The sequence below is a fragment of the Mytilus californianus genome, unplaced genomic scaffold (genome assembly GCF_021869535.1).
Source record: "Mytilus californianus isolate M0D057914Y unplaced genomic scaffold, xbMytCali1.0.p SCAF_2, whole genome shotgun sequence".
Classification (NCBI taxonomy): Eukaryota; Metazoa; Mollusca; class Bivalvia; order Mytilida; family Mytilidae; genus Mytilus; species Mytilus californianus.
The window spans coordinates 113,627,829-113,652,643 of NW_026262668.1; the positions used below are offsets into that span (position 1 = coordinate 113,627,829).

Genomic DNA, 24,815 nt, shown 5'->3' on the forward strand with positions numbered 1-24,815 from the left:
TAAAATAGAACAATATGTTTGTTTTGCGTAGAAACTAAAATAACTAGGATTGTGGAAAACATGCATCATATTTTATTTAATTACTAGTAGTTGGAAAACAGGAATCGAATATTCCTTTTATCAGTTTGAAAACAGGAATCTATTCATTTGATTAGTTATTGATTTAGTCATTCATGGTTAATTTACATCTAACTAAAAAATTATTAAGACATAAAAAAATAAACTGTACAACTTAAAAAGGACAAGCAATAAGTATATATCTCCAGTATCTGCAGATGATAGTAAGCGTATTTCTTAAATAATGTAATTGATGTCTCCGTCTGATTATACAAGAGGAAATTTCTTTGATTATTGCAGAGTGCATTAAAGTCATGTTGGATGGTTCACAACCAACTGATGTAACGGTGGATAGTTCTTCTAATGCTCCAGGGGCTGTGGCATCAGATTCACAGAAACCAAAAGGATGGACTCCAGCTGATACAGACAAAAACCCTAAACTAATCTTTAAGTTAAACGATGAAGATGATACATCCGAATTGTTTTCCATATCTTTGGATGAAACCAATGTTGATTCTGGAACAGTTATTATTAGACAGGATACAACTGTTATTGATAGAATACCTGTAAGTTCTACGATCATTCATTTCGACGTCTTTAGAACGAAAAGTTGATTATTAAGTTGCTGTTAAGAAGAAAATTGATCAACTAACGTTTCATTAGTTTTCTCAAACAAAAGCCTTAAGCAGCTAGATGACGCATTGAATATCATAGGAATTTCATTTCTTTTTCAGGTTGAGAATTTCGACAATCCTATCAGTCTAGGCGGAAAACCCGGGAACATCATCGAATTAATTGTTAAACCAAACACTCGTAATGAGTCACCAACAATTAAAAATGTAGTTATCAAGGCATGTTTCGAACAGATTGGTAAGTTATGATTGATGTTATATATTATTCATATATCATTAAAAAAATATTTTACAAAATGTTTCATTTCGTTATCTTCTTTTTCCGAGTAGAATAAGTTGAAATCAGCATTCATCTACATATAAACATTTGAAATAAGAATTCTTGTATTATCGAAACAGTGTTCTTTATTTGATTTATTTACAGAAATAAAAGATAGTTGAAAACTGTTTCAATAATTAGAGTTTAATATTCTACAATTTCTTTTCGAATTTATTTTATTTGTTTTGTATTTTTACTGTATGAAACATACTTCTCAACCAAAATAGAGTTATTTTCTTTAGGTCAATTATTTTGAAGCTGCCTGTGTCGAATATGAAGTGAAAGTAACTCTTTATAAATTGCGTGTGTCGGAAATGCTTTTTTATATTAACCTTAACCATGAACGGTCAATCATAACCACTTGAAAACCGTGCATGGATACATACATAAAAGCGTTTGAAGCTGTATCACGATTTATCAAGGAAAATAATGCAGGTTAAAACGAAGAAAATAAAGTAGGACAATACATTTGAACTTTTGCAAAACGACTAGCATTAATCAGATACTACTACCCTTTATGGGTACCTGAAATCACTCTTTGAGTTTTGTATGCTTTCCGAATTCAGTTTTCAGTGTTATCTGCTGTTTACTTTGATGGATGTCTATGAACATATTGGAATTGATCAAATTATTTCTTGTTTTGTGATATGTCTGTCTTATTTGTAATTGTCTGGCCTTTTTATTGATTCAAACTTATGACCCATGTTTTCGTCGCTATGAGACACGTATCGTTGTTTTATTACTTTTGTATATTCTGATACTTTTTCATAATTTTGTACAGGAACAACTACTGCTATTACTACACCAGGCCCTACCACACCATCGACAAAAACAACTGGAACCAGTGCCATAACAAGTGGTAGCAGTATCATATCCACACAACCAAGCGGTACCAGTCTCATATCGACGCAACCAAGTGTTAGCAGCGCTATATCGACACAACCTAGTGCAAGCACTTACACTACAACACCATCGCCAACTACAGAAACAAGTGTCATAACAATTGAAACATCACCAAGTGTTTCTTCAACAACGACTGTTTTGACAACAACAGGTAATTGGTTTGTCATTAATGCATTCTTTTCATTTCGGTGAAAACGAGTATTGGTGGTTGTTGTGTTATGTTGTACTGTCGAATATTTGTGTTTATACACCTATTATTCTATTTATGCATTATTTAATATGACAAATCACTTATCTTCTAAACATTCAAACCAGTTTTAACTTCTGATTAGTCCCCATTATACTAAATTGAGTTTGTGAAGTCAATACTTAGGTTAGAACTAACCGAAACTGTAATAGTTGACGACAAGTCACGAGATGGTCGACTTGGTCAAAATAGAACAATATGTTTGTTTTGCGTAGAAACTAAAATAACTAGGATTGTGGAAAACATGAATCATATTTTATTTAAGTACTAGTATTTGGAAAATAGGAAACGAATATTCCTTTTATCAGTTTGAAAACAGGAATCATATATTCATTTGATTAATTATTGATTTAGTCATTCATTGTTAATTTACATCTAACTAAAAATTTATTAAGACATAAAAAAATAGACTTAACAACTTAAAAAGTACAAGCAATAGGTATATATCTCCAGTATCTGCAGATGATAGTAAGCGTATAATTTAAATAATGTAATTGATGTCTCCGTCTGATTATACAAGAGGAAATTTCTTTGATTATTGCAGAGTGCATTAAAGTCATGTTGGATGGTTCACAACCAACTGATGTAACGGTGGATAGTTCTTCTAATGCTCCAGGGGCTGTGGCATCAGATTCACAGAAACCAAAAGGATGGACTCCAGCTGATACAGACAAAAACCCTAAACTAATCTTTAAGTTAAACGATGAAGATGATACATCCGAATTGTTTTCCATATCTTTGGATGAAACCAATGTTGATTCTGGAACAGTTATTATTAGACAAGATACAACTGTTATTGATAGAATACCTGTAAGTACTACGATCATTCATTTCGACGTCTTTAGAACGAAAAGTTGATTATTAAGTTGCTGTTAAGAAGAAAATTGATCAACTAACGCTTCATTAGATTTCTCAAACAAAAGCCTTAAGCAGCTAGATGACGCAGTGAATATCATAGAAATTTCATTTCTTTTTCAGGTTGAGAATTTCGACAATCCTATCAGTCTAGGCGGAAAACCCGGGAACATCATCGAATTAATTGTTAAACCAAACACTCCCAATGAGTCACCAACAATTAAAAATGTAGTTATCAAGGCATGTTTTGAACAGATTGGTAAGTTATGATTGATGTTATATATTATTTATATATCATTAAAAAAATATTTAACAAAATGTTTCATTTTCATTTTGTTATCTTCTTTTTCCGAGTAGAATAAGTTGAAATCAGCTTCCTTTTACATATAAACATTTGAAATAAGAATTCTTGTACTATCGATACAGTGTTCTCTATTTGATTTATATACAGAAATAAAAGATAGTTTAGAATTTTGATGAAAACTGTTTCAATAATTAGAGTTTAATATTCTACAATTTCTTTTCGAACTTATTTTATTTGTTTTGTATTTTTACTGTATGAAATATACTTTTCAACCAAAATAGAGTTATTTTCTTTAGGTCAATTATTTTGAAGCTGCCTGTGTCGAATATGAAGTGAAAGTAACTCTTTATAAATTGCGTGCGTCCGAAATGCTTTTTTATATTAACCTTCACCATGAACGGTCAATCATAACCACCTGAAAACCGGGCATGGATACAAACATAAAAGCGATAGAAGCTATATCACGATTTATCAAGGAAAATAATGCAGGTTAAAACGAAGAAAATAAAGTAGGGTAATACATTTGAATTTTTGCAAAACGACTAGCATTATTCAGATACTACTACCCTTTATGGGTACCTTAAATCACTCTTTGAGTTTTGTATGCTTTTTGAATTCAGTTTTCAGTGTTATCTGCTGTTTACTTTGATGGATGTCTATGAACATGTTGGAATTGATCAAATTATTTGTTTTTGGTGATATGTGTCTTATTTGTAATTGTCTGGCCTTTTTATTGATTCAAATTTATGACCCATGTTTTCGTCGCTATGAGACACGTCTCGTTGTTTTATTACTTTTTTATATTCTGATACTTTTTCATAATTTTGTACAGGAACAACTACTGCTATTGGTACACCAGGCCCTACCACACCATCGACAAAAACAACTGGAACCAGTGCCATAACAAGTGGTAGCAGTATCATATCCACACAACCAAGCGGTACCAGTCTCATATCGACGCAACCAAGTGTTAGCAGCGCTATTTCGACACAACCTAGTGCAAGCACTTACACTACAACACCATCGCCAACTACAGAAACAAGTGTCATAACAATTGAAACATCACCAAGTGTTTCTTCAACAACAACTGTTTTGACAACAACAGGTAATTGGTTTGTCATTAATGCATTCTTTTCATTTCGGTGAAAACGAGTATTGGTGGTTGTTGTGTTATGTTGTACTGTCGAATATTTGTGTTTATACACCTATTATTCTATTTATCCATTATTTAATATGACAAATCACTTATCTTCGTAACATTCAAACCAGTCTTAACTTCTGATTGGTCCCCATTATACTAAAATGAGTTTGTGAAGTCAATACTTAGGTTAGAACTAACTGAAACTGTGATAGTTGACGACAAGTCACGAGATGGTCGACTTGGTTAAAATAGAACAATATGTTTGTTTTGCGTAGAAACTAAAATAACTAGGATTGTGGAAAACATGCATCATATTTTATTTAATTACTAGTAGTTGGAAAACAGGAATCGAATATTCCTTTTATCAGTTTGAAAACAGGAATCTATTCATTTGATTAGTTATTGATTTAGTCATTCATGGTTAATTTACATCTAACTAAAAATTTATTAAGACATAAAAAAATAAACTGTACAACTTAAAAAGGACAAGCAATAAGTATATATCTCCAGTATCTGCAGATGATAGTAAGCGTATTTCTTAAATAATGTAATTGATGTCTCCGTCTGATTATACAAGAGGAAATTTCTTTGATTATTGCAGAGTGTATTAAAGTCATGTTGGATGGTTCACAACCAACTGATGTAACGGTGGATAGTTCTTCTAATGCTCCAGGGGCTGTGGCATCAGATTCACAGAAACCAAAAGGATGGACTCCAGCTGATACAGACAAAAACCCTAAACTAATCTTTAAGTTAAACGATGAAGATGATACATCAGATTTGTTTTCCATATCTTTGGATGAAACCAATGTTGATTCAGGAACAGTTATTATTAGACAGGATACAACTGTAATTGATAGAATACCTGTAAGTTCTACGATCATTCATTTCGACGTCTTTAGAACGAAAAGTTTATTATTAAGTTGCTGTTAAGAAGAAAATTGATCAACTAACGTTTCATTAGTTTTCTCAAACAAAAGCCTTAAGCAGCTAGATGACGCATTGAATATCATAGGAATTTCATTTCTTTTTCAGGTTGAGAATTTCGACAATCCTATCAGTCTAGGCGGAAAACCCGGGAACATCATCGAATTAATTGTTAAACCAAACACTCGTAATGAGTCACCAACAATTAAAAATGTAGTTATCAAGGCATGTTTCGAACAGATTGGTAAGTTATGATTGATGTTATATATTATTCATATATCATTAAAAAAATATTTTACAAAATGTTTCATTTCGTTATCTTCTTTTTCCGAGTAGAATAAGTTGAAATCAGCATTCATCTACATATAAACATTTGAAATAAGAATTCTTGTATTATCGAAACAGTGTTCTTTATTTGATTTATTTACAGAAATAAAAGATAGTTGAAAACTGTTTCAATAATTAGAGTTTAATATTCTACAATTTCTTTTCGAATTTATTTTATTTGTTTTGTATTTTCACTGTATGAAACATACTTCTCAACCAAAATAGAGTTATTTTCTTTAGGTCAATTATTTTGAAGCTGCCTGTGTCGAATATGAAGTGAAAGTAACTCTTTATAAATTGCGTGTGTCTGAAATGCTTTTTTATATTAACCTTAACCATGAACGGTCAATCATAACCACTTGAAAACCGTGCATGGATACATACATAAAAGCGTTTGAAGCTGTATCACGATTTATCAAGGAAAATAATGCAGGTTAAAACGAAGAAAATAAAGTAGGACAATACATTTGAACTTTTGCAAAACGACTAGCATTAATCAGATACTACTACCCTTTATGGGTACCTGAAATCACTCTTTGAGTTTTGTATGCTTTCCGAATTCAGTTTTCAGTGTTATCTGCTGTTTACTTTGATGGATGTCTATGAACATGTTGGAATTGATCAAATTATTTCTTGTTTTGTGATATGTCTGTCTTATTTGTAATTGTCTGGCCTTTTTATTGATTCAAACTTATGACCCATGTTTTCGTCGCTATGAGACACGTATCGTTGTTTTATTACTTTTTTATATTCTGATACTTGTTCATAATTTTGTACAGGAACAACTACTGCTATTACTACACCAGGCCCTACCACACCATCGACAAAAACAACTGGAACCAGTGCCATAACAAGTGGTAGCAGTATCATATCCACACAACCAAGCGGTACCAGTCTCATATCGACGCAACCAAGTGTTAGCAGCGCTTTTTCGACACAACCTAGTGCAAGCACTTACACTACAACACCATCGCCAACTACAGAAACAAGTGTCATAACAATTGAAACATCACCAAGTGTTTCTTCAACAACAACTGTTTTGACAACAACAGGTAATTGGTTTGTCATTAATGCATTCTTTTCATTTCGGTGAAAACGAGTATTGGTGGTTGTTGTGTTATGTTGTACTGTCGAATATTTGTGTTTATACGCCTATTATTCTATTTATGCATTATTTAATATGACAAATCACTTATCTTCTAAACATTCAAACCAGTTTTAACTTCTGATTGGTCCCCATTATACTAAATTGAGTTTGTGAAGTCAATACTTAGGTTAGAACTAACCGAAAGTGTAATAGTTGACGACAAGTCACGAGATGGTCGACTTGGTCAAAATAGAACAATATGTTTGTTTTGCGTAGAAACTAAAATAACTAGGATTGTGGAAAACATGAATCATATTTTATTTAAGTACTAGTATTTGGAAAATAGGAAACGAATATTCCTTTTATCAGTTTGAAAACAGGAATCATATATTCATTTGATTAATTATTGATTTAGTCATTCATTGTTAATCTACATCTAACTAAAAATTTATTAAGACATAAAAAAATAGACTTTACAACTTAAAAAGTACAAGCAATAGGTATATATCTCCAGTATCTGCAGATGATAGTAAGCGTATAATTTAAATAATGTAATTGATGTCTCCGTCTGATTATACAAGAGGAAATTTCTTTGATTATTGCAGAGTGCATTAAAGTCATGTTGGATGGTTCACAACCAACTGATGTAACGGTGGATAGTTCTTCTAATGCTCCAGGGGCTGTGGCATCAGATTCACAGAAACCAAAAGGATGGACTCCAGCTGATACAGACAAAAACCCTAAACTAATCTTTAAGTTAAACGATGAAGATGATACATCCGAATTGTTTTCCATATCTTTGGATGAAACCAATGTTGATTCTGGAACAGTTATTATTAGACAGGATACAACTGTTATTGATAGAATACCTGTTAGTACTACGATCATTCATTTCGACGTCTTTAGAACGAAAAGTTTATTATTAAGTTGCTGTTAAGAAGAAAATTGATCAACTAACGCTTCATTAGATTTCTCAAACAAAAGCCTTAAGCAGCTAGATGACGCAGTGAATATCATAGAAATTTCATTTCTTTTTCAGGTTGAGAATTTCGACAATCCTATCAGTCTAGGCGGAAAACCCGGGAACATCATCGAACTAATTGTTAAACCAGACACTCCCAATGAGTCACCAACAATTAAAAATGTAGTTATCAAGGCATGTTTTGAACAGATTGGTAAGTTATGATTGATGTTATATATTATTTATATATCATTAAAAAAATATTTAACAAAATGTTTCATTTTCATTTTGTTATCTTCTTTTTCCGAGTAGAATAAGTTGAAATCAGCTTCCTTTTACATATAAACATTTGAAATAAGAATTCTTGTACTATCAATACAGTGTTCTCTATTTGATTTATATACAGAAATAAAAGATAGTTTAGAATTTTGATGAAAACTGTTTCAATAATTAGAGTTTAATATTCTACAATTTCTTTTCGAACTTATTATATATGTTTTGTATTTTTACTGTATGAAATATACTTCTCAACCAAAATAGAGTTATTTTCTTTAGGTCAATTATTTTGAAGCTGCCTGTGTCGAATATGAAGTGAAAGTAACTCTTTATAAATTGCGTGCGTCCGAAATGCTTTTTTATATTAACCTTCACCATGAACGGTCAATCATAACCTCTTGAAAACCGGGCATGGATACATACATAAAAGCGATAGAAGCTATATCACGATTTATCAAGGAAAATAATGCAGGTTAAAACGAAGAAAATAAAGTAGGGTAATACATTTGAATTTTTGCAAAACGACTAGCATTATTCAGATACTACTACCCTTTATGGGTACCTTAAATCACTCTTTGAGTTTTGTATGCTTTCTGAATTCAGTTTTCAGTGTTATCTGCTGTTTACTTTGATGGATGTCTATGAACATGTTGGAATTGATCAAATTATTTCTTGTTTTGTGATATGTGTCTTATTTGTAATTGTCTGGCCTTTTTATTGATTCAAATTTATGACCCATGTTTTCGTCGCTATGAGACACGTCTCGTTGTTTTATTACTTTTTTATATTCTGATACTTTTTCATAATTTTGTACAGGAACAACTACTGCTATTGGTACACCAGGCCCTACCACACCATCGACAAAAACAACTGGAACCAGTGCCATAACAAGTGGTAGCAGTATCATATCCACACAACCAAGCGGTACCAGTCTCATATCGACGCAACCAAGTGTTAGCAGCGCTATATCGACACAACCTAGTGCAAGCACTTACACTACAACACCATCGCCAACTACAGAAACAAGTGTCATAACAATTGAAACATCACCAAGTGTTTCTTCAACAACAACTGTTTTGACAACAACAGGTAATTGGTTTGTCATTAATGCATTCTTTTCATTTCGGTGAAAACGAGTATTGGTGGTTGTTGTGTTATGTTGTACTGTCGAATATTTGTGTTTATACACCTATTGTTCTATTTATGCATTATTTAATATGACAAATCACTTATCTTCTAAACATTCAAACCAGTTTTAACTTCTGATTAGTCCCCATTATACTAAATTGAGTTTGTGAAGTCAATACTTAGGTTAGAACTAACCGAAACTGTAATAGTTGACGACAAGTCACGAGATGGTCGACTTGCTCAAAATAGAACAATATATTTGTTTTGCGTAGAAACTAAAATAACTAGGATTGTGGAAAACATGAATCATATTTTATTTAAGTACTAGTATTTGGAAAGTAGGAAACAAATATTCCTTTTATCAGTTTGAAAACAGGAATCATATATTCATTTGATTAATTATTGTTTTAGTCATTCATGATTAATCTACATCTAACTAAAAATTTATTAAGACATAAAGAAAATAGACTGTACAACTTAAAAAGTACAAGCAATAAGTATATATCTCCAGTATCTGCAGATGATAGTAAGCGTATAATTTAAATAATGTAATTGATGTCTCCGTCTGATTATACAAGAGGAAATTTCTTTGATTATTGCAGAGTGCATTAAAGTCATGTTGGATGGTTCACAACCAACTGATGTAACGGTGGATAGTTCTTCTAATGCTCCAGGGGCTGTGGCATCAGATTCACAGAAACCAAAAGGATGGACTCCAGCTGATACAGACAAAAACCCTAAACTAATCTTGAAGTTAAACGATGAAGATGATACATCCGAATTGTTTTCCATATCTTTGGATGAAACCAATGTTGATTCTGGAACAGTTATTATTAGACAAGATACAACTGTTATTGATAGAATACCTGTAAGTACTACGATCATTCATTTCGACGTCTTTAGAACGAAAAGTTGATTATTAAGTTGCTGTTAAGAAGAAAATTGATCAACTAACGCTTCATTAGATTTCTCAAACAAAAGCCTTAAGCAGCTAGATGACGCAGTGAATATCATAGAAATTTCATTTCTTTTTCAGGTTGAGAATTTCGACAATCCTATCAGTCTAGGCGGAAAACCCGGGAACATCATCGAATTAATTGTTAAACCAGACACTCCCAATGAGTCACCAACAATTAAAAATGTAGTTATCAAGGCATGTTTTGAACAGATTGGTAAGTTATGATTGATGTTATATATTATTTATATATCATTAAAAAAATATTTAACAAAATGTTTCATTTTCATTTTGTTATCTTCTTTTTCCGAGTAGAATAAGTTGAAATCAGCTTCCTTTTACATATAAACATTTGAAATAAGAATTCTTGTACTATCGATACAGTGTTCTCTATTTGATTTATATACAGAAATAAAAGATAGTTTAGAATTTTGATGAAAACTGTTTCAATAATTAGAGTTTAATATTCTACAATTTCTTTTCGAACTTATTTTATTTGTTTTGTATTTTTACTGTATGAAATATACTTCTCAACCAAAATAGAGTTATTTTCTTTAGGTCAATTATTTTGAAGCTGCCTGTGTCGAATATGAAGTGAAAGTAACTCTTTATAAATTGCGTGCGTCCGAAATGCTTTTTTATATTAACCTTCACCATGAACGGTCAATCATAACCACTTGAAAACTGGGCATGGATACATACATAAAACCGATAGAAGCTATATCACGAATTATCAAGGAAAATAATGCAGGTTAAAACGAAGAAAATAAAGTAGGATAATACATTTGAACTTTTGCAAAACGACTAGCATTAGTCAGATACTACTACCCTTTATGGGTACCTGAAATCACTCTTTGAGTTTTGTATGCTTTCCGAATTCAGTTTTCAGTGTTATCTGCTGTTTACTTTGATGGATGTCTATGAACATGTTGGAATTGATCAAATTATTTGTTTTTTGGTGATATGTGTCTTATTTGTAATTGTCTGGCCTTTTTATTGATTCAAATTTATGACCCATGTTTTTCGTCGCTATGAGACACGTCTCGTTGTTTTATTACTTTTTTATATTCTGATACTTTTTCATAATTTTGTACAGGAACAACTACTGCTATTACTACACCAGGCCCTACCACACCATCGACAAAAACAACTGGAACCAGTGCCATAACAAGTGGTAGCAGTATCATATCCACACAACCAAGCGGTACCAGTCTCATATCGACGCAACCAAGTGTTAGCAGCGCTATATCGACACAACCTAGTGCAAGCACTTACACTACAACACCATCGCCAACTACAGAAACAAGTGTCATAACAATTGAAACATCACCAAGTGTTTCTTCAACAACAACTGTTTTGACAACAACAGGTAATTGGTTTGTCATTAATGCATTCTTTTCATTTCGGTGAAAACGAGTATTGGTGGTTGTTGTGTTATGTTGTACTGTCGAATATTTGTGTTTATACACCTATTATTCTATTTATGCATTATTTAATATGACAAATCACTTATCTTCTAAACATTCAAACCAGTTTTAACTTCTGATTGGTCCCCATTATACTAAATTGAGTTTGTGAAGTCAATACTTAGGTTAGAACTAACCGAAAGTGTAATAGTTGACGACAAGTCACGAGATGGTCGACTTGCTCAAAATAGAAGAATATGTTTGTTTTGCGTAGAAACTAAAATAACTAGGATTGTGGAAAACATGAATCATATTTTATTTAAGTACTAGTATTTAGAAAATAGGAAACAAATATTCCTTTTATCAGTTTGAAAACAGGAATCTTACATTCATTTGATTAATTATTGATTTAGTCATTCATGGTTAATCTACATCTAACTAAAAATTTATTAAGACATAAAAAAATAGACTGTACAACTTAAAAAGTAGAAGCAATAAGTATATATCTCCAGTATCTGCAGATGATAGTAAGCGTATAATTTAAATAATGTAATTGATGTCTCCGTCTGATTATACAAGAGGAAATTTCTTTGATTATTGCAGAGTGCATTAAAGTCATGTTGGATGGTTCACAACCAACTGATGTAACGGTGGATAGTTCTTCTAATGCTCCAGGGGCTGTGGCATCAGATTCACAGAAACCAAAAGGATGGACTCCAGCTGATACAGACAAAAACCCTAAACTAATCTTTAAGTTAAACGATGAAGATGATACATCCGAATTATTTTCCATGTCTTTGGATGAAACCAATGTTGATTCTGGAACAGTTATTATTAGACAGGATACAACTGTTATTGATAGAATACCTGTAAGTACTACGATCATTCATTTCGACGTCTTTAGAACGAAAAGTTGATTATTAAGTTGCTGTTAAGAAGAAAATTGATCAACTAACGCTTCATTAGATTTCTCAAACAAAAGCCTTAAGCAGCTAGATGACGCAGTGAATATCATAGAAATTTCATTTCTTTTTCAGGTTGAGAATTTCGACAATCCTATCAGTCTAGGCGGAAAACCCGGGAACATCATCGAATTAATTGTTAAACCAGACACTCCCAATGAGTCACCAACAATTAAAAATGTAGTTATCAAGGCATGTTTTGAACAGATTGGTAAGTTATGATTGATGTTATATATTATTTATATATCATTAAAAAAATATTTAACAAAATGTTTCATTTTCATTTTGTTGTCTTCTTTTTCCGAGTAGAATAAGTTGAAATCAGCTTCCTTTTACATATAAACATTTGAAATAAGAATTCTTGTACTATCGATACAGTGTTCTCTATTTGATTTATATACAGAAATAAAAGATAGTTTAGAATTTTGATGAAAACTGTTTCAATAATTAGAGTTTAATATTCTACAATTTCTTTTCGAACTTATTTTATTTGTTTTGTATTTTTACTGTATGAAATATACTTCTCAACCAAAATAGAGTTATTTTCTTTAGGTCAATTATTTTGAAGCTGCCTGTGTCGAATATGAAGTGAAAGTAACTCTTTATAAATTGCGTGTGTCTGAAATGCTTTTTTATATTAACCTTAACCATGAACGGTCAATCATAACCACTTGAAAACCGTGCATGGATACATACATAAAAGCGTTTGAAGCTGTATCACGATTTATCAAGGAAAATAATGCAGGTTAAAACGAAGAAAATAAAGTAGGACAATACATTTGAACTTTTGCAAAACGACTAGCATTAATCAGATACTGCTACCCTTTATGGGTACCTGAAATCACTCTTTGAGTTTTGTATGCTTTCCGAATTCAGTTTTCAGTGTTATCTGCTGTTTACTTTGATGGATGTCTATGAACATGTTGGAATTGATCAAATTATTTGTTTTTTGGTGATATGTCTGTCTTATTTGTAATTGTCTGGCCTTTTTATTGATTCAAATTTATGACCCATGTTTTCGTCGCTATGAGACACGTCTCGTTATTTTATTACTTTTTTATATTCTGATATTTTTTCATAATTTTGTACAGGAACAACTACTGCTATTTCTACACCAGGCCCTACCACACCATCGACAAAAACAACTGGAACCAGTGCCATAACAAGTGGTAGCAGTATCATATCGACACAACCAAGTGGTACCAGTCTCATATCGACACAACCTAGTGCAAGCACTTACACTACAACACCTTCGCCAACTACAGAAACAAGTGTCATAACAATTGAAACATCACCAAGTGTTTCTTCAACAACAACTGTTTTGACAACAACAGGTAATTGGTTTGTCATTAATGCATTCTTTTCATTTCGGTGAAAACGAGTATTGGTGGTTGTTGTGTTATGTTGTACTGTCGAATATTTGTGTTTATACCTAATATTTTATTGATGTATTATTTTATGTAACGTATTACTTATCTTTTAATCATTCAAACCAAAGTCAACTTCTGATTGTTCCCCATGGTACAAATTTGAGTTTGTGAAATTAATTATTTAGATTAAAACTGACTGGAACTATGATCATTGACGAAAATTCACGAGATGGTTGATTTGGTCATTGTTGAACAACATTTTGTTTTTGCGTAGAAAGTAAAATAACTAGAACTCTGGAAGACATCAATCATATTTTATCTAATTACTAGTAGTTGGAGAACAGGAATTATATAATCCTTTTATTAGTTGGAAAACAAGAATCATAATTCATTTGATTAATTATTGATTTAGTCATTCATGGTTATCTACATTTAACTTAGAAATGTTATTATGACATAAAAAACAAACAAACTGTACAAATTTAACAGTTAAACCAATGAGAAGTAAAATCACAAAAAGACTGAACTCCGAGGAAATTTCAAAAAGAAAAGTCCCCAATCAAATGGCAAAATCGAAAAATCAAACACATCAAACGAATGGATAACAACTGTCATATTCCTAACTTGGTACAGGCATTTTCTTATGTAGAAAATGGTGGATTGAACCTGTTTTTATAGCTAGCTTAACCTCTCACTTGTATGACAGTCGCATCAAATTCCATTATATTGAAAACGATGCGTGAACAAAACAAACAGATACAATAGGTAAAAATGTCAAAAATAGGGGTACAGCAGTCAACATTGTGTTATCATCTTAATCACTATAAAAACAAACAAATGTAACGAAGAAGCACAAAAAGTCATACATCAAATTTAAAATCCTCATTTTGCTCATATTATACGATTTTATTTATCTATGTAAAATCCACCCATAAAGGATGGAAGGTTTTAAGTACTGGCGTAAAATCGCGCGTTTGAAATTCGCACAGGTAGACATAAAATCATTTAGTCGTTCAAAGTATGAGGGGATACATAAATACAGAGTCACGTAAAATGGATATAACAAAAAACAGACTTAACAGTAAAAGTAATATCAATAAATAAAATAAAATAATAGTGTGGTACAAAGTATGACGATATACATAAGAACAGAGTCACGTCAAATGTATATCACAAAAAACAGACTCAACAGTAAAAGTAATATTAATAAATAAAATAATTTTGTCGTTCAAAGTATGACGGGATACATAAGCACAGAGTCACGTCAAATGGATATCTAAAAAAACAGACTTAACAGTAAAAGTAATATTAATAAAGATAAATAAAAGAATACTATAACACGTTATTAAGATGATAAACAACGTCAGTACGCAAAATATATACTTCAAGACCATCGTGTATTATTTGTGAAGTTGATACGGAATATTTATCAACAAGTTCTTGGTACCTTCCGATGATCTTTTTAGAAAAAGGACGAGAGGTTCTTTGACATACCTCTGGTTCATCAACTTTCTGCTCAGACACTGGTATAAGTATATATAAGTATATATCTCCAGTATCTGCAGATGATCGTAAGCGTATTTCTTAAATTATATAGATGATGTCTTATTTTGATTATACAAGAGGAAATTTCTTTGATTATTACAGAGTGCATTAAAGTCATGTTGGATGGATCACAACCAACTGATGTCACTGTAGATAGTTCTTCCGATGCTCCAGGAAATGTGGCATCAGATTCACAGAAACCAAAAGGATGGACTCCAGCTGATACAGACAAAAACCCTAAACTAATCTTTAAGTTAAACGATGAAGATGATACATCAGAACTGTTCTCCATATCTTTGGATGAAACCAATGTTGATTCTGGAACAGTTATTATTAGACAGGACACCAATGTAATAGATAGAATACCTGTAAGTACTACGATAATTCATTTTGACGTCTTTAGAACGAAAAGTTGATTATTACAGTTGCTGTTAAGAAGAACATTGATCAACCAGCGCTTCATTAGATTTCTCAAACAAAAGCCTTAAGCAACTAGATGACGCAGTGAATGTCATAAGTATTTCCTTTCTTTTTTAAGGTTGATAATTTCGACAATCCTATCAGTCTAGGCGGAAAACCCGGGAACACCATCGAATTAATTGTAAAACCAAACACTCCTAATGAGTCACCAACAATTAGAAATGTAGTTATTAAGGCATGTTTCGAACAGATTGGTAAGTTATGATTGATGTTATATATTATTTATATATTATTAAATACAAAATTTAACAAAATGTTTCATTTCGTTATCTTCTTTTTCCGAGTAGAATAAGTAGAAATCATGCAGCATCCATCTACAAATAAAATTTTAAAATAAGAATTCTTGTATTATCAAAACAGTTTCTTCATTTGATTTATTTACAGAAATAAAAGATAGTTTTGTATTTTAATGAAAACTGTTTCAATAATTAATGCTCTTTAGAGTTTAATATTCCACAATTTCTTTTATTTGTTTTGTATTTTTACTGTATGAAACATACTTCTCAACCAAATAGAGTTATTTTCTTTAGGCCAATTATTTTGAAGCTGCCTGTGTCGAATATGAAGTGAAAGTAACTCTTTATAAATTGCGTGCGTCCGAATAAAGGCAACAGTAGTATACCGCTGTTCGAAACTCATGAATCGATAGAGATAAAAACAAATCCGGGTTACAAACTAAAACTGAGGGAAACGCATCAAATATAAGAGGAGAACAACGACACAACAAAAACGCTTTTTTTATATTAACCTTTACCATGAACGGCTAATCATAACCACTTGAAAACCGGGCATGGATACATACAAAAAAGCGTAAGAAGCTATATCACGATTTATCAAGGAAAATAATGCAGGTTAAAACGAAGAAAATAAAGTAGGACAATACATTTGAACTTTCGCAAAATAAAGGCAACATTAGTATACCGCTGTTCGAAACTCATAAATCGATAGAGATAAAAACAAATCCGGGTTACAAACTAAAACTGAGGGAAACACATCAAATTTAAGAGGAGAACAACGACAAAACAAAAACACAACATTAAAATGTAACACACACAGAAACGAACTATAATATAACAATGGCCATTTTCCTGACTTGGTACAGGACATTTTATGAAAAAAAATGGTTTGTTGAACCTGGTTTTGTGGCATGCCAAACCTCCCGCTTTTATGGCAACGTCAAACACAACACCAAAACGACAACATCACATGACAGGACCACAATACAAATAAATGGGAGAACATATAGGACAAAGAAACACACGAATAATAGCAAAATGACTAGCATTAGTCAGACACTACTACCCTTTATGGGTACCTGAAATCACTCTTTGAGTTTTGTATGTTTTGCTAATTCAGTTTTCAGTGTTATCTGCTGTTTACTTTTATGGCTGTCTATGAACATGTTGGAATTGATCAAATTATTTGTTTTTTTGGTGATATGTCTGTCTTATTTGTAATTGTTTGGCCTTTTTATTGATTCAAATTTTTGACCCATGTTTTCGACGCGATGACACACGTCTCGTTGTTTTATTACTTTTTTATATTCTGATACTTTTTCATTATTTTGTACAGGAACAACTACTGCTATTACTACACCAGGCCCTACCACACCATCGACAAAAACAACTGGAACCAGTGCCATAACAAGTGGTAGCAGTATCATATCGACACAACCAAGTGGTACCAGTCTCATATCGACGCAACCAAGTGTTAGCAGCTCTATATCGACACAACCTAGTGCAAGCACTTACACTACAACACCATCGCCAACTACAGAAACAAGTGTCATAACAATTGAAACATCACCAAGTGTTTCTTCAACAACAACTGTTTTGACAACAACAGGTAATTGGTTTGTCATTAATGCATTCTTTTCATTTCGGTGAAAACGAGTATTGGTGGTTGTTGTGTTATGTTGTACTGTCGAATATTTGTGTTTATACCTAATATTTTATTGATGTATTATTTTATATAACGTATCACTTATCTTCTAATCATTCAAACCAAAGTCAACGTCTGATTGTTCCCCATTGTTCAAAATTGAGTTTGTGAAATCAATTATTTAGATTAAAACTGACCGGAACTATCATCGTTGACCAAAATTCACGACATGGTGGACTTGGTCATTGTTGAACAACATTTTGTTTTTGCGTAGAAAGTAAAATAATTAGAATTCTGGAAGACATCAATCATATTTTATCTAATGACTAGTAGTTGGAAAACAGGAATTATATGATCCTTTTATTAGTTTGAAAACAAGAATCGTAATTCATTTGATGAATTATCTACATTTCATGGTTATCTACATTTAACTTAAAAATGTTGTTATGACATAAAAACAAACAACCTGTACAAATTTAACAGTTAAACCAATAAGTATTTATCTCCAGTATCTGCAGATGATCGTAAGCGTATTTCGTAAATTATATAGATGATGTCTTATTTTGATTATACAAGAGGAAATTTCTTTGATTATTACAGAGTGCATTAAAGTCATGTTGGATGGATCACAACCAACTGATGTCACTGTAGATAGTTCTTCCGATGCTCCAGGAAATGTGGCATCAGATTCACAGAAACCAAAAGGATGGACTCCAGCTGATACAGACAAAAACCCTAAACTAATCTTCAAGTTAAACGATGAAGATGATACATCAGAACTGTTCTCCATATCTTTGGATGAAACCAATGTTGATTCTGGAACAGTTATTATTAGACAGGACACCAATGTAATAGATAGAATACCTGTAAGTACTACGATAATTCACTTTGACGTCTTTAGAACGAAAAGTTGATTATTACAGTTGCTGTTAATAAGAACATTGATCAACCAGCGCTTCATTAGATTTCTCAAACAAAAGCCTTAAGCAACTAGATGACGCAGTGAATGTCATAAGCATTTCCTTTCTTTTTTAAGGTTGATAATTTCGACAATCCTATCAGTCTAGGCGGAAAACCCGGGAACACCATCGAATTAATTGTAAAACCAGACACTCCTAATGAGTCACCAACAATTAGAAATGTAGTTATTAAGGCATGTTTCGAACAGATTGGTAAGTTATGATTGATGTTATATATTATTTATATATTATTAAATACAAAATTTAACAAAATGTTTCATTTCGTTATCTTCTTTTTCCGAGTAGAATAAGTAGAAATCATGCAGCATCCATCTACAAATAAAATTTTAAAATAAGAATTCTTGTATTATCAAAACAGTTTCTTCATTTGATTTATTTACAGAAATAAAAGATAGTTTTGTATTTTAATGAAAACTGTTTCAATAATTAATGCTCTTTAGAGTTTAATATTCCACAATTTCTTTTATTTGTTTTGTATTTTTACTGTATGAAACATACTTCTCAACCAAATAGAGTTATTTTCTTTAGGCCAATTATTTTGAAGCTGCCTGTGTCGAATATGAAGTGAAAGTAACTCTTTATAAATTGCGTGCGTCCGAATAAAGGCAACAGTAGTATACCGCTGTTCGAAACTCATGAATCGATAGAGATAAAAACAAATCCGGGTTACAAACTAAAACTGAGGGAAACGCATCAAATATAAGAGGAGAACAACGACACAACAAAAACGCTTTTTTTATATTAACCTTTACCATGAACGGCTAATCATAACCACTTGAAAACCGGGCATGGATACATACAAAAAAGCGTAAGAAGCTATATCACGATTTATCAAGGAAAATAATGCAGGTTAAAACGAAGAAAATAAAGTAGGACAATACATTTGAACTTTCGCAAAATAAAGGCAACATTAGTATACCGCTGTTCGAAACTCATAAATCGATAGAGATAAAAACAAATCCGGGTTACAAACTAAAACTGAGGGAAACGCATCAAATTTAAGAGGAGAACAACGACAAAACAAAAACACAACATTAAAATGTAACACACACAGAAACGAACTATAATATAACAATGGCCATTTTCCTGACTTGGTACAGGACATTTTATGAAAAAAAATGGTTTGTTGAACCTGGTTTTGTGGCATGCCAAACCTCCCGCTTTTATGGCAACGTCAAACACAACACCAAAACGACAACATCACATGACAGGACCACAATACAAATAAATGGGAGAACATATAGGACAAAGAAACACACGAATAATAGCAAAACGACTAGCATTAGTCAGACACTACTACCCTTTATGGGTACCTGAAATCACTCTTTGAGTTTTGTATGTTTTGCTAATTCAGTTTTCAGTGTTATCTGCTGTTTACTTTTATGGCTGTCTATGAACATGTTGGAATTGATCAAATTATTTGTTTTTTTGGTGATATGTCTGTCTTATTTGTAATTGTTTGGCCTTTTTATTGATTCAAATTTTTGACCCATGTTTTCGACGCGATGACACACGTCTCGTTGTTTTATTACTTTTTTATATTCTGATACTTTTTCATTATTTTGTACAGGAACAACTACTGCTATTACTACACCAGGCCCTACCACACCATCGACAAAAACAACTGGAACCAGTGCCATAACAAGTGGTAGCAGTATCATATCGACACAACCAAGTGGTACCAGTCTCATATCGACGCAACCAAGTGTTAGCAGCTCTATATCGACACAACCTAGTGCAAGCACTTACACTACAACACCATCGCCAACTACAGAAACAAGTGTCATAACAATTGAAACATCACCAAGTGTTTCTTCAACAACAACTGTTTTGACAACAACAGGTAATTGGTTTGTCATTAATGCATTCTTTTCATTTCGGTGAAAACGAGTATTGGTGGTTGTTGTGTTATGTTGTACTGTCGAATATTTGTGTTTATACCTAATATTTTATTGATGTATTATTTTATATAACGTATCACTTATCTTCTAATCATTCAAACCAAAGTCAACGTCTGATTGTTCCCCATTGTTCAAAATTGAGTTTGTGAAATCAATTATTTAGATTAAAACTGACAGGAACTATCATCGTTGACCAAAATTCACGACATGGTGGACTTGGTCATTGTTGAACAACATTTTGTTTTTGCGTAGAAAGTAAAATAATTAGAATTCTGGAAGACATCAATCATATTTTATCTAATGACTTGTAGTTGGAAAACAGGAATTATATGATCCTTTTATTAGTTTGAAAACAAGAATCGTAATTCATTTGATGAATTATCTACATTTCATGGTTATCTACATTTAACTTAAAAATGTTGTTATGACATAAAAACAAACAACCTGTACAAATTTAACAGTTAAACCAATAAGTATTTATCTCCAGTATCTGCAGATGATCGTAAGCGTATTTCGTAAATTATATAGATGATGTCTTATTTTGATTATACAAGAGGAAATTTCTTTGATTATTACAGAGTGCATTAAAGTCATGTTGGATGGATCACAACCAACTGATGTCACTGTAGATAGTTCTTCCGATGCTCCAGGAAATGTGGCATCAGATTCACAGAAACCAAAAGGATGGACTCCAGCTGATACAGACAAAAACCCTAAACTAATCTTCAAGTTAAACGATGAAGATGATACATCAGAACTGTTCTCCATATCTTTGGATGAAACCAATGTTGATTCTGGAACAGTTATTATTAGACAGGACACCAATGTAATAGATAGAATACCTGTAAGTACTACGATAATTCACTTTGACGTCTTTAGAACGAAAAGTTGATTATTACAGTTGCTGTTAATAAGAACATTGATCAACCAGCGCTTCATTAGATTTCTCAAACAAAAGCCTTAAGCAACTAGATGACGCATTGATTATCATAAGCATTTCCTTTCTTTTTTAAGGTTGATAATTTCGACAATCCTATCAGTCTAGGCGGAAAACCCGGGAACATCATCGAACTAATTGTTAAACCAGACACTCCTAATGAGTCACCAACAATTAGAAATGTAGTTATTAAGGCATGTTTCGAACAGATTGGTAAGTTATGATTGATGTTATATATTATTTATATATTATTAAATACAAAATTTAACAAAATGTTTCATTTCGTTATCTTTTTTTTCCGAGTAGAATAAGTAGAAATCATGCAGCATCCATCTACAAATAACTTTTGAAATAAGAATTCTTGTATTATCAAAACAGTTTCTTCATTTGATCTATTTACAGAAATAAAAGATAGTTTTGTATTTTAATGAAAACGGTTTCAATAATTAATGCTCCTTAGAGTTTATTATTCCACAATTTCTTTTATTTGTTTGGTAATTTTAATGTATGAAACATACTTCTCAACCAAATAGAGTTATTTTCTTTAGGTCAATTATTTTGAAGCTGCCTGTGTCGAATATGAAGTGAAAGTAACTCTTTATATATTGCGTGCGTCCGAAACGCTTTTTTTATATTAACCTTCACCATGAACGGTCAATCATAACCACTTGAAAACCGGGCATGGATACATACATAAAAGCGTGAGAAGCTATATCACGATTTATCAAGGAAAATAATGCAGGTTAAAACGAAGAAAATAAAGTAGGACAATACATTTGAACTTTCGCAAAACGACTAGCATTAGTCAGATACTACTACCCTTTATGGGTACCTGAAATCACTCTTTGAGTTTTGTATGTTTTCCTCATTCAGTTTTCAGTGTTATCTGCTGTTTACTTTGATGGCTGTCTACGAACATGTTGGAATTGATCAAATTATTTGTTTTTTTGGTGATATGTCTGTCTTATTTGTAATTGTCTGGCCTTTTTATTGATTCAAATTTATGACCCATGTTTTCGACACGATGACACACGTCTCTTTGTTTTATTACCTTTTTATATTCTGATACTTTCTCATAATTTTGTACAGGAACAACTACTGCTATTACAACACCAGGCCCTACCACACCATCGACAAAAACAACTGGAACCAGTGCCATAACAAGTGGTAGCAGTATCATATCGACACAACCAAGTGGTACCAGTCTCATATCGACACAACCTAGTGCAAGCACTTACACTACAACACCTTTGCCAACTACAGAAACAAGTGTCATAACAATTGAAACATCACCAAGTGTTTCTTCAACAACAACTGTTTTGACAACAACAGGTAATTGGTTTGTCATTAATGCATTCTTTTCATTTCGGTGAAAACAAGTATTGGTGGTTGTTGTGTTTTGTTGTACTGTCGAATATTTGTGTTTATACCTAATATTTTTTTGATGTATTATTTTATATAACGTATCACTTATCTTCTAGACATTCAAACCAAAGTCAACTTCTGATTGTTCCCCATTGTACAAAATTGAGTTTGTGAAATCAATTATTTAGTTTAAAACTGACCGAAACTATGATCGTTGACGAAAAGTCACGAGATGGTTGACTTGGTCATTGTTGAACAACATTTTGTTTTTGCGTAGAAAGTAAAATAACTAGAACTCTGGAAGACATCAATCAAATTTTATTTAATTACTTGTAGTTGGAAAACAGGAATTATATAATCCTTTTATAACTTGAAAAACAAGAATCATAATTCATTTGATTAATTATTGATTTAGTCATTCGTGGTTATCTACATTTAACTTAAAAATGTTATTATGACATAAAAACAAACAAACTGTACAAATTTAACAGTTAAACCAATAAGTATATATCTCCAGTATCTGCAGATGATCGTAAGCGTATTTCCTAAATTATATAGATGATGTTTTTTTGGATTATACAAGAGGAAATTTCTTTGATTATTACAGAGTGCATTAAAGTCATGTTGGATGGTTCACAACCAACTGATGTCACTGTAGATAGTTCTTCCGATGCTCCAGGAAATGTGGCATCAGATTCACAGAAACCAAAAGGATGGACTCCAGCTGATACAGACAAAAACCCTAAACTAATCTTTAAGTTAAACGATGAAGATGATACATCAGAACTGTTCTTCATATCTTTAGATGAAACCAATGTTAATTCTGGAACAGTTATTATTAGGCAGGACACAAATGTAATAGATAGAATACCCGTAAGTACTACGATTATTCATTTTGACGTCTTTAGAACGAATAGTTTATTATTACAGTTGCTGTTTAGAAGAACATTGATCAACTAGCGCTTCATTAGATTTCTCAAACAAAAGCCTTAAGCAACTAGATGACGCATTGAATATCATAAGCATTTCCCTTCTTTTTCAGGTTGAGAATTTCGACAATCCTATCAGTCTAGGCGGAAAACCCGGGAACATCATCGAATTAATTGTTAAACCAGACACTCCTAATGAGTCACCAACTATTAGAAATGTAGTTATTAAGGCATGTTTCGAACAGATTGGTAAGTTATGATTGATGTCATATATTATTCATATATTATTAAAAACAAAATTTTACAAAATGTTTCATTTCGTTATTTTCTTTTTCCGAGTAGAATAAGTAGAAATAAGCATCTACATACATATAAACATTTGAAATAAGAATTCTTGTATTATCGAAACAGTGTTCTTTATTTGATTTATTTACAGAAATAAAAGAAAGTTTTGTATTTCAATGAAAATGGATTCAATAATAATAATGCTCATTAGTATTTAATATTCGACAATTTCTTTTATTTGTTTTGTATTTTTACTGTATGAAACAAACTATTCAATCAAAATAGAGTGTTTTCTTTATGTCAATTTCTTTTAAGCTGACTGTGTTGAATATGGAGTGAAAATTACTCTATATAAAGTGCGTGTGTCCGAAACGCTTTTTTTTTTAGATTAACCTTCACCATGAACGCTCAATCCTAGCCACTTGAAAGCCAAGCATGCATACATACATAAAATCGTTTGAAGCTATATTACGATACAAATATAAGAATACAGGTTAAAACGAAGTAAATAAAGTAGGACAAAACATTTGAACTTTTACTACTTTCCTTTATTGTTACCTCTAATCACTCTTGAGGTTTGTATTCTTTCCTAATTCAGTTTTCAGGTTGATCTGCTGTTCACACTGATGACTTTCTATTGACATGTTGGAATTAA

The 24,815-nt window shown here is 31.9% G+C and overlaps 1 protein-coding gene across 1 annotated transcript in view; it reads left to right on the top strand.

Moving 5' to 3' along the window:
- LOC127727765 (serine-rich adhesin for platelets-like) overlaps window positions 1-24,815 on the top strand; it is a 53,494-nt gene that overhangs the window by 5,654 nt on the left and 23,025 nt on the right. Inside the window, exons 7-28 of the mRNA XM_052234882.1 lie at window positions 358-623; window positions 924-927; window positions 1,790-2,062; window positions 2,703-2,972; window positions 4,150-4,422; window positions 5,060-5,325; window positions 5,626-5,629; window positions 6,492-6,764; window positions 7,405-7,674; window positions 8,853-9,125; window positions 9,767-10,036; window positions 11,216-11,488; window positions 12,129-12,398; window positions 13,579-13,821; window positions 15,505-15,774; window positions 17,455-17,727; window positions 18,364-18,629; window positions 18,800-18,935; window positions 20,314-20,586; window positions 21,223-21,492; window positions 22,671-22,913; window positions 23,554-23,823. Coding sequence (XP_052090842.1) covers window positions 358-623; window positions 924-927; window positions 1,790-2,062; window positions 2,703-2,972; window positions 4,150-4,422; window positions 5,060-5,325; window positions 5,626-5,629; window positions 6,492-6,764; window positions 7,405-7,674; window positions 8,853-9,125; window positions 9,767-10,036; window positions 11,216-11,488; window positions 12,129-12,398; window positions 13,579-13,821; window positions 15,505-15,774; window positions 17,455-17,727; window positions 18,364-18,629; window positions 18,800-18,935; window positions 20,314-20,586; window positions 21,223-21,492; window positions 22,671-22,913; window positions 23,554-23,823 — 5,229 coding nt within the window. The remainder of the gene's footprint in view (window positions 1-357; window positions 624-923; window positions 928-1,789; window positions 2,063-2,702; window positions 2,973-4,149; window positions 4,423-5,059; window positions 5,326-5,625; window positions 5,630-6,491; window positions 6,765-7,404; window positions 7,675-8,852; window positions 9,126-9,766; window positions 10,037-11,215; window positions 11,489-12,128; window positions 12,399-13,578; window positions 13,822-15,504; window positions 15,775-17,454; window positions 17,728-18,363; window positions 18,630-18,799; window positions 18,936-20,313; window positions 20,587-21,222; window positions 21,493-22,670; window positions 22,914-23,553; window positions 23,824-24,815) is intronic.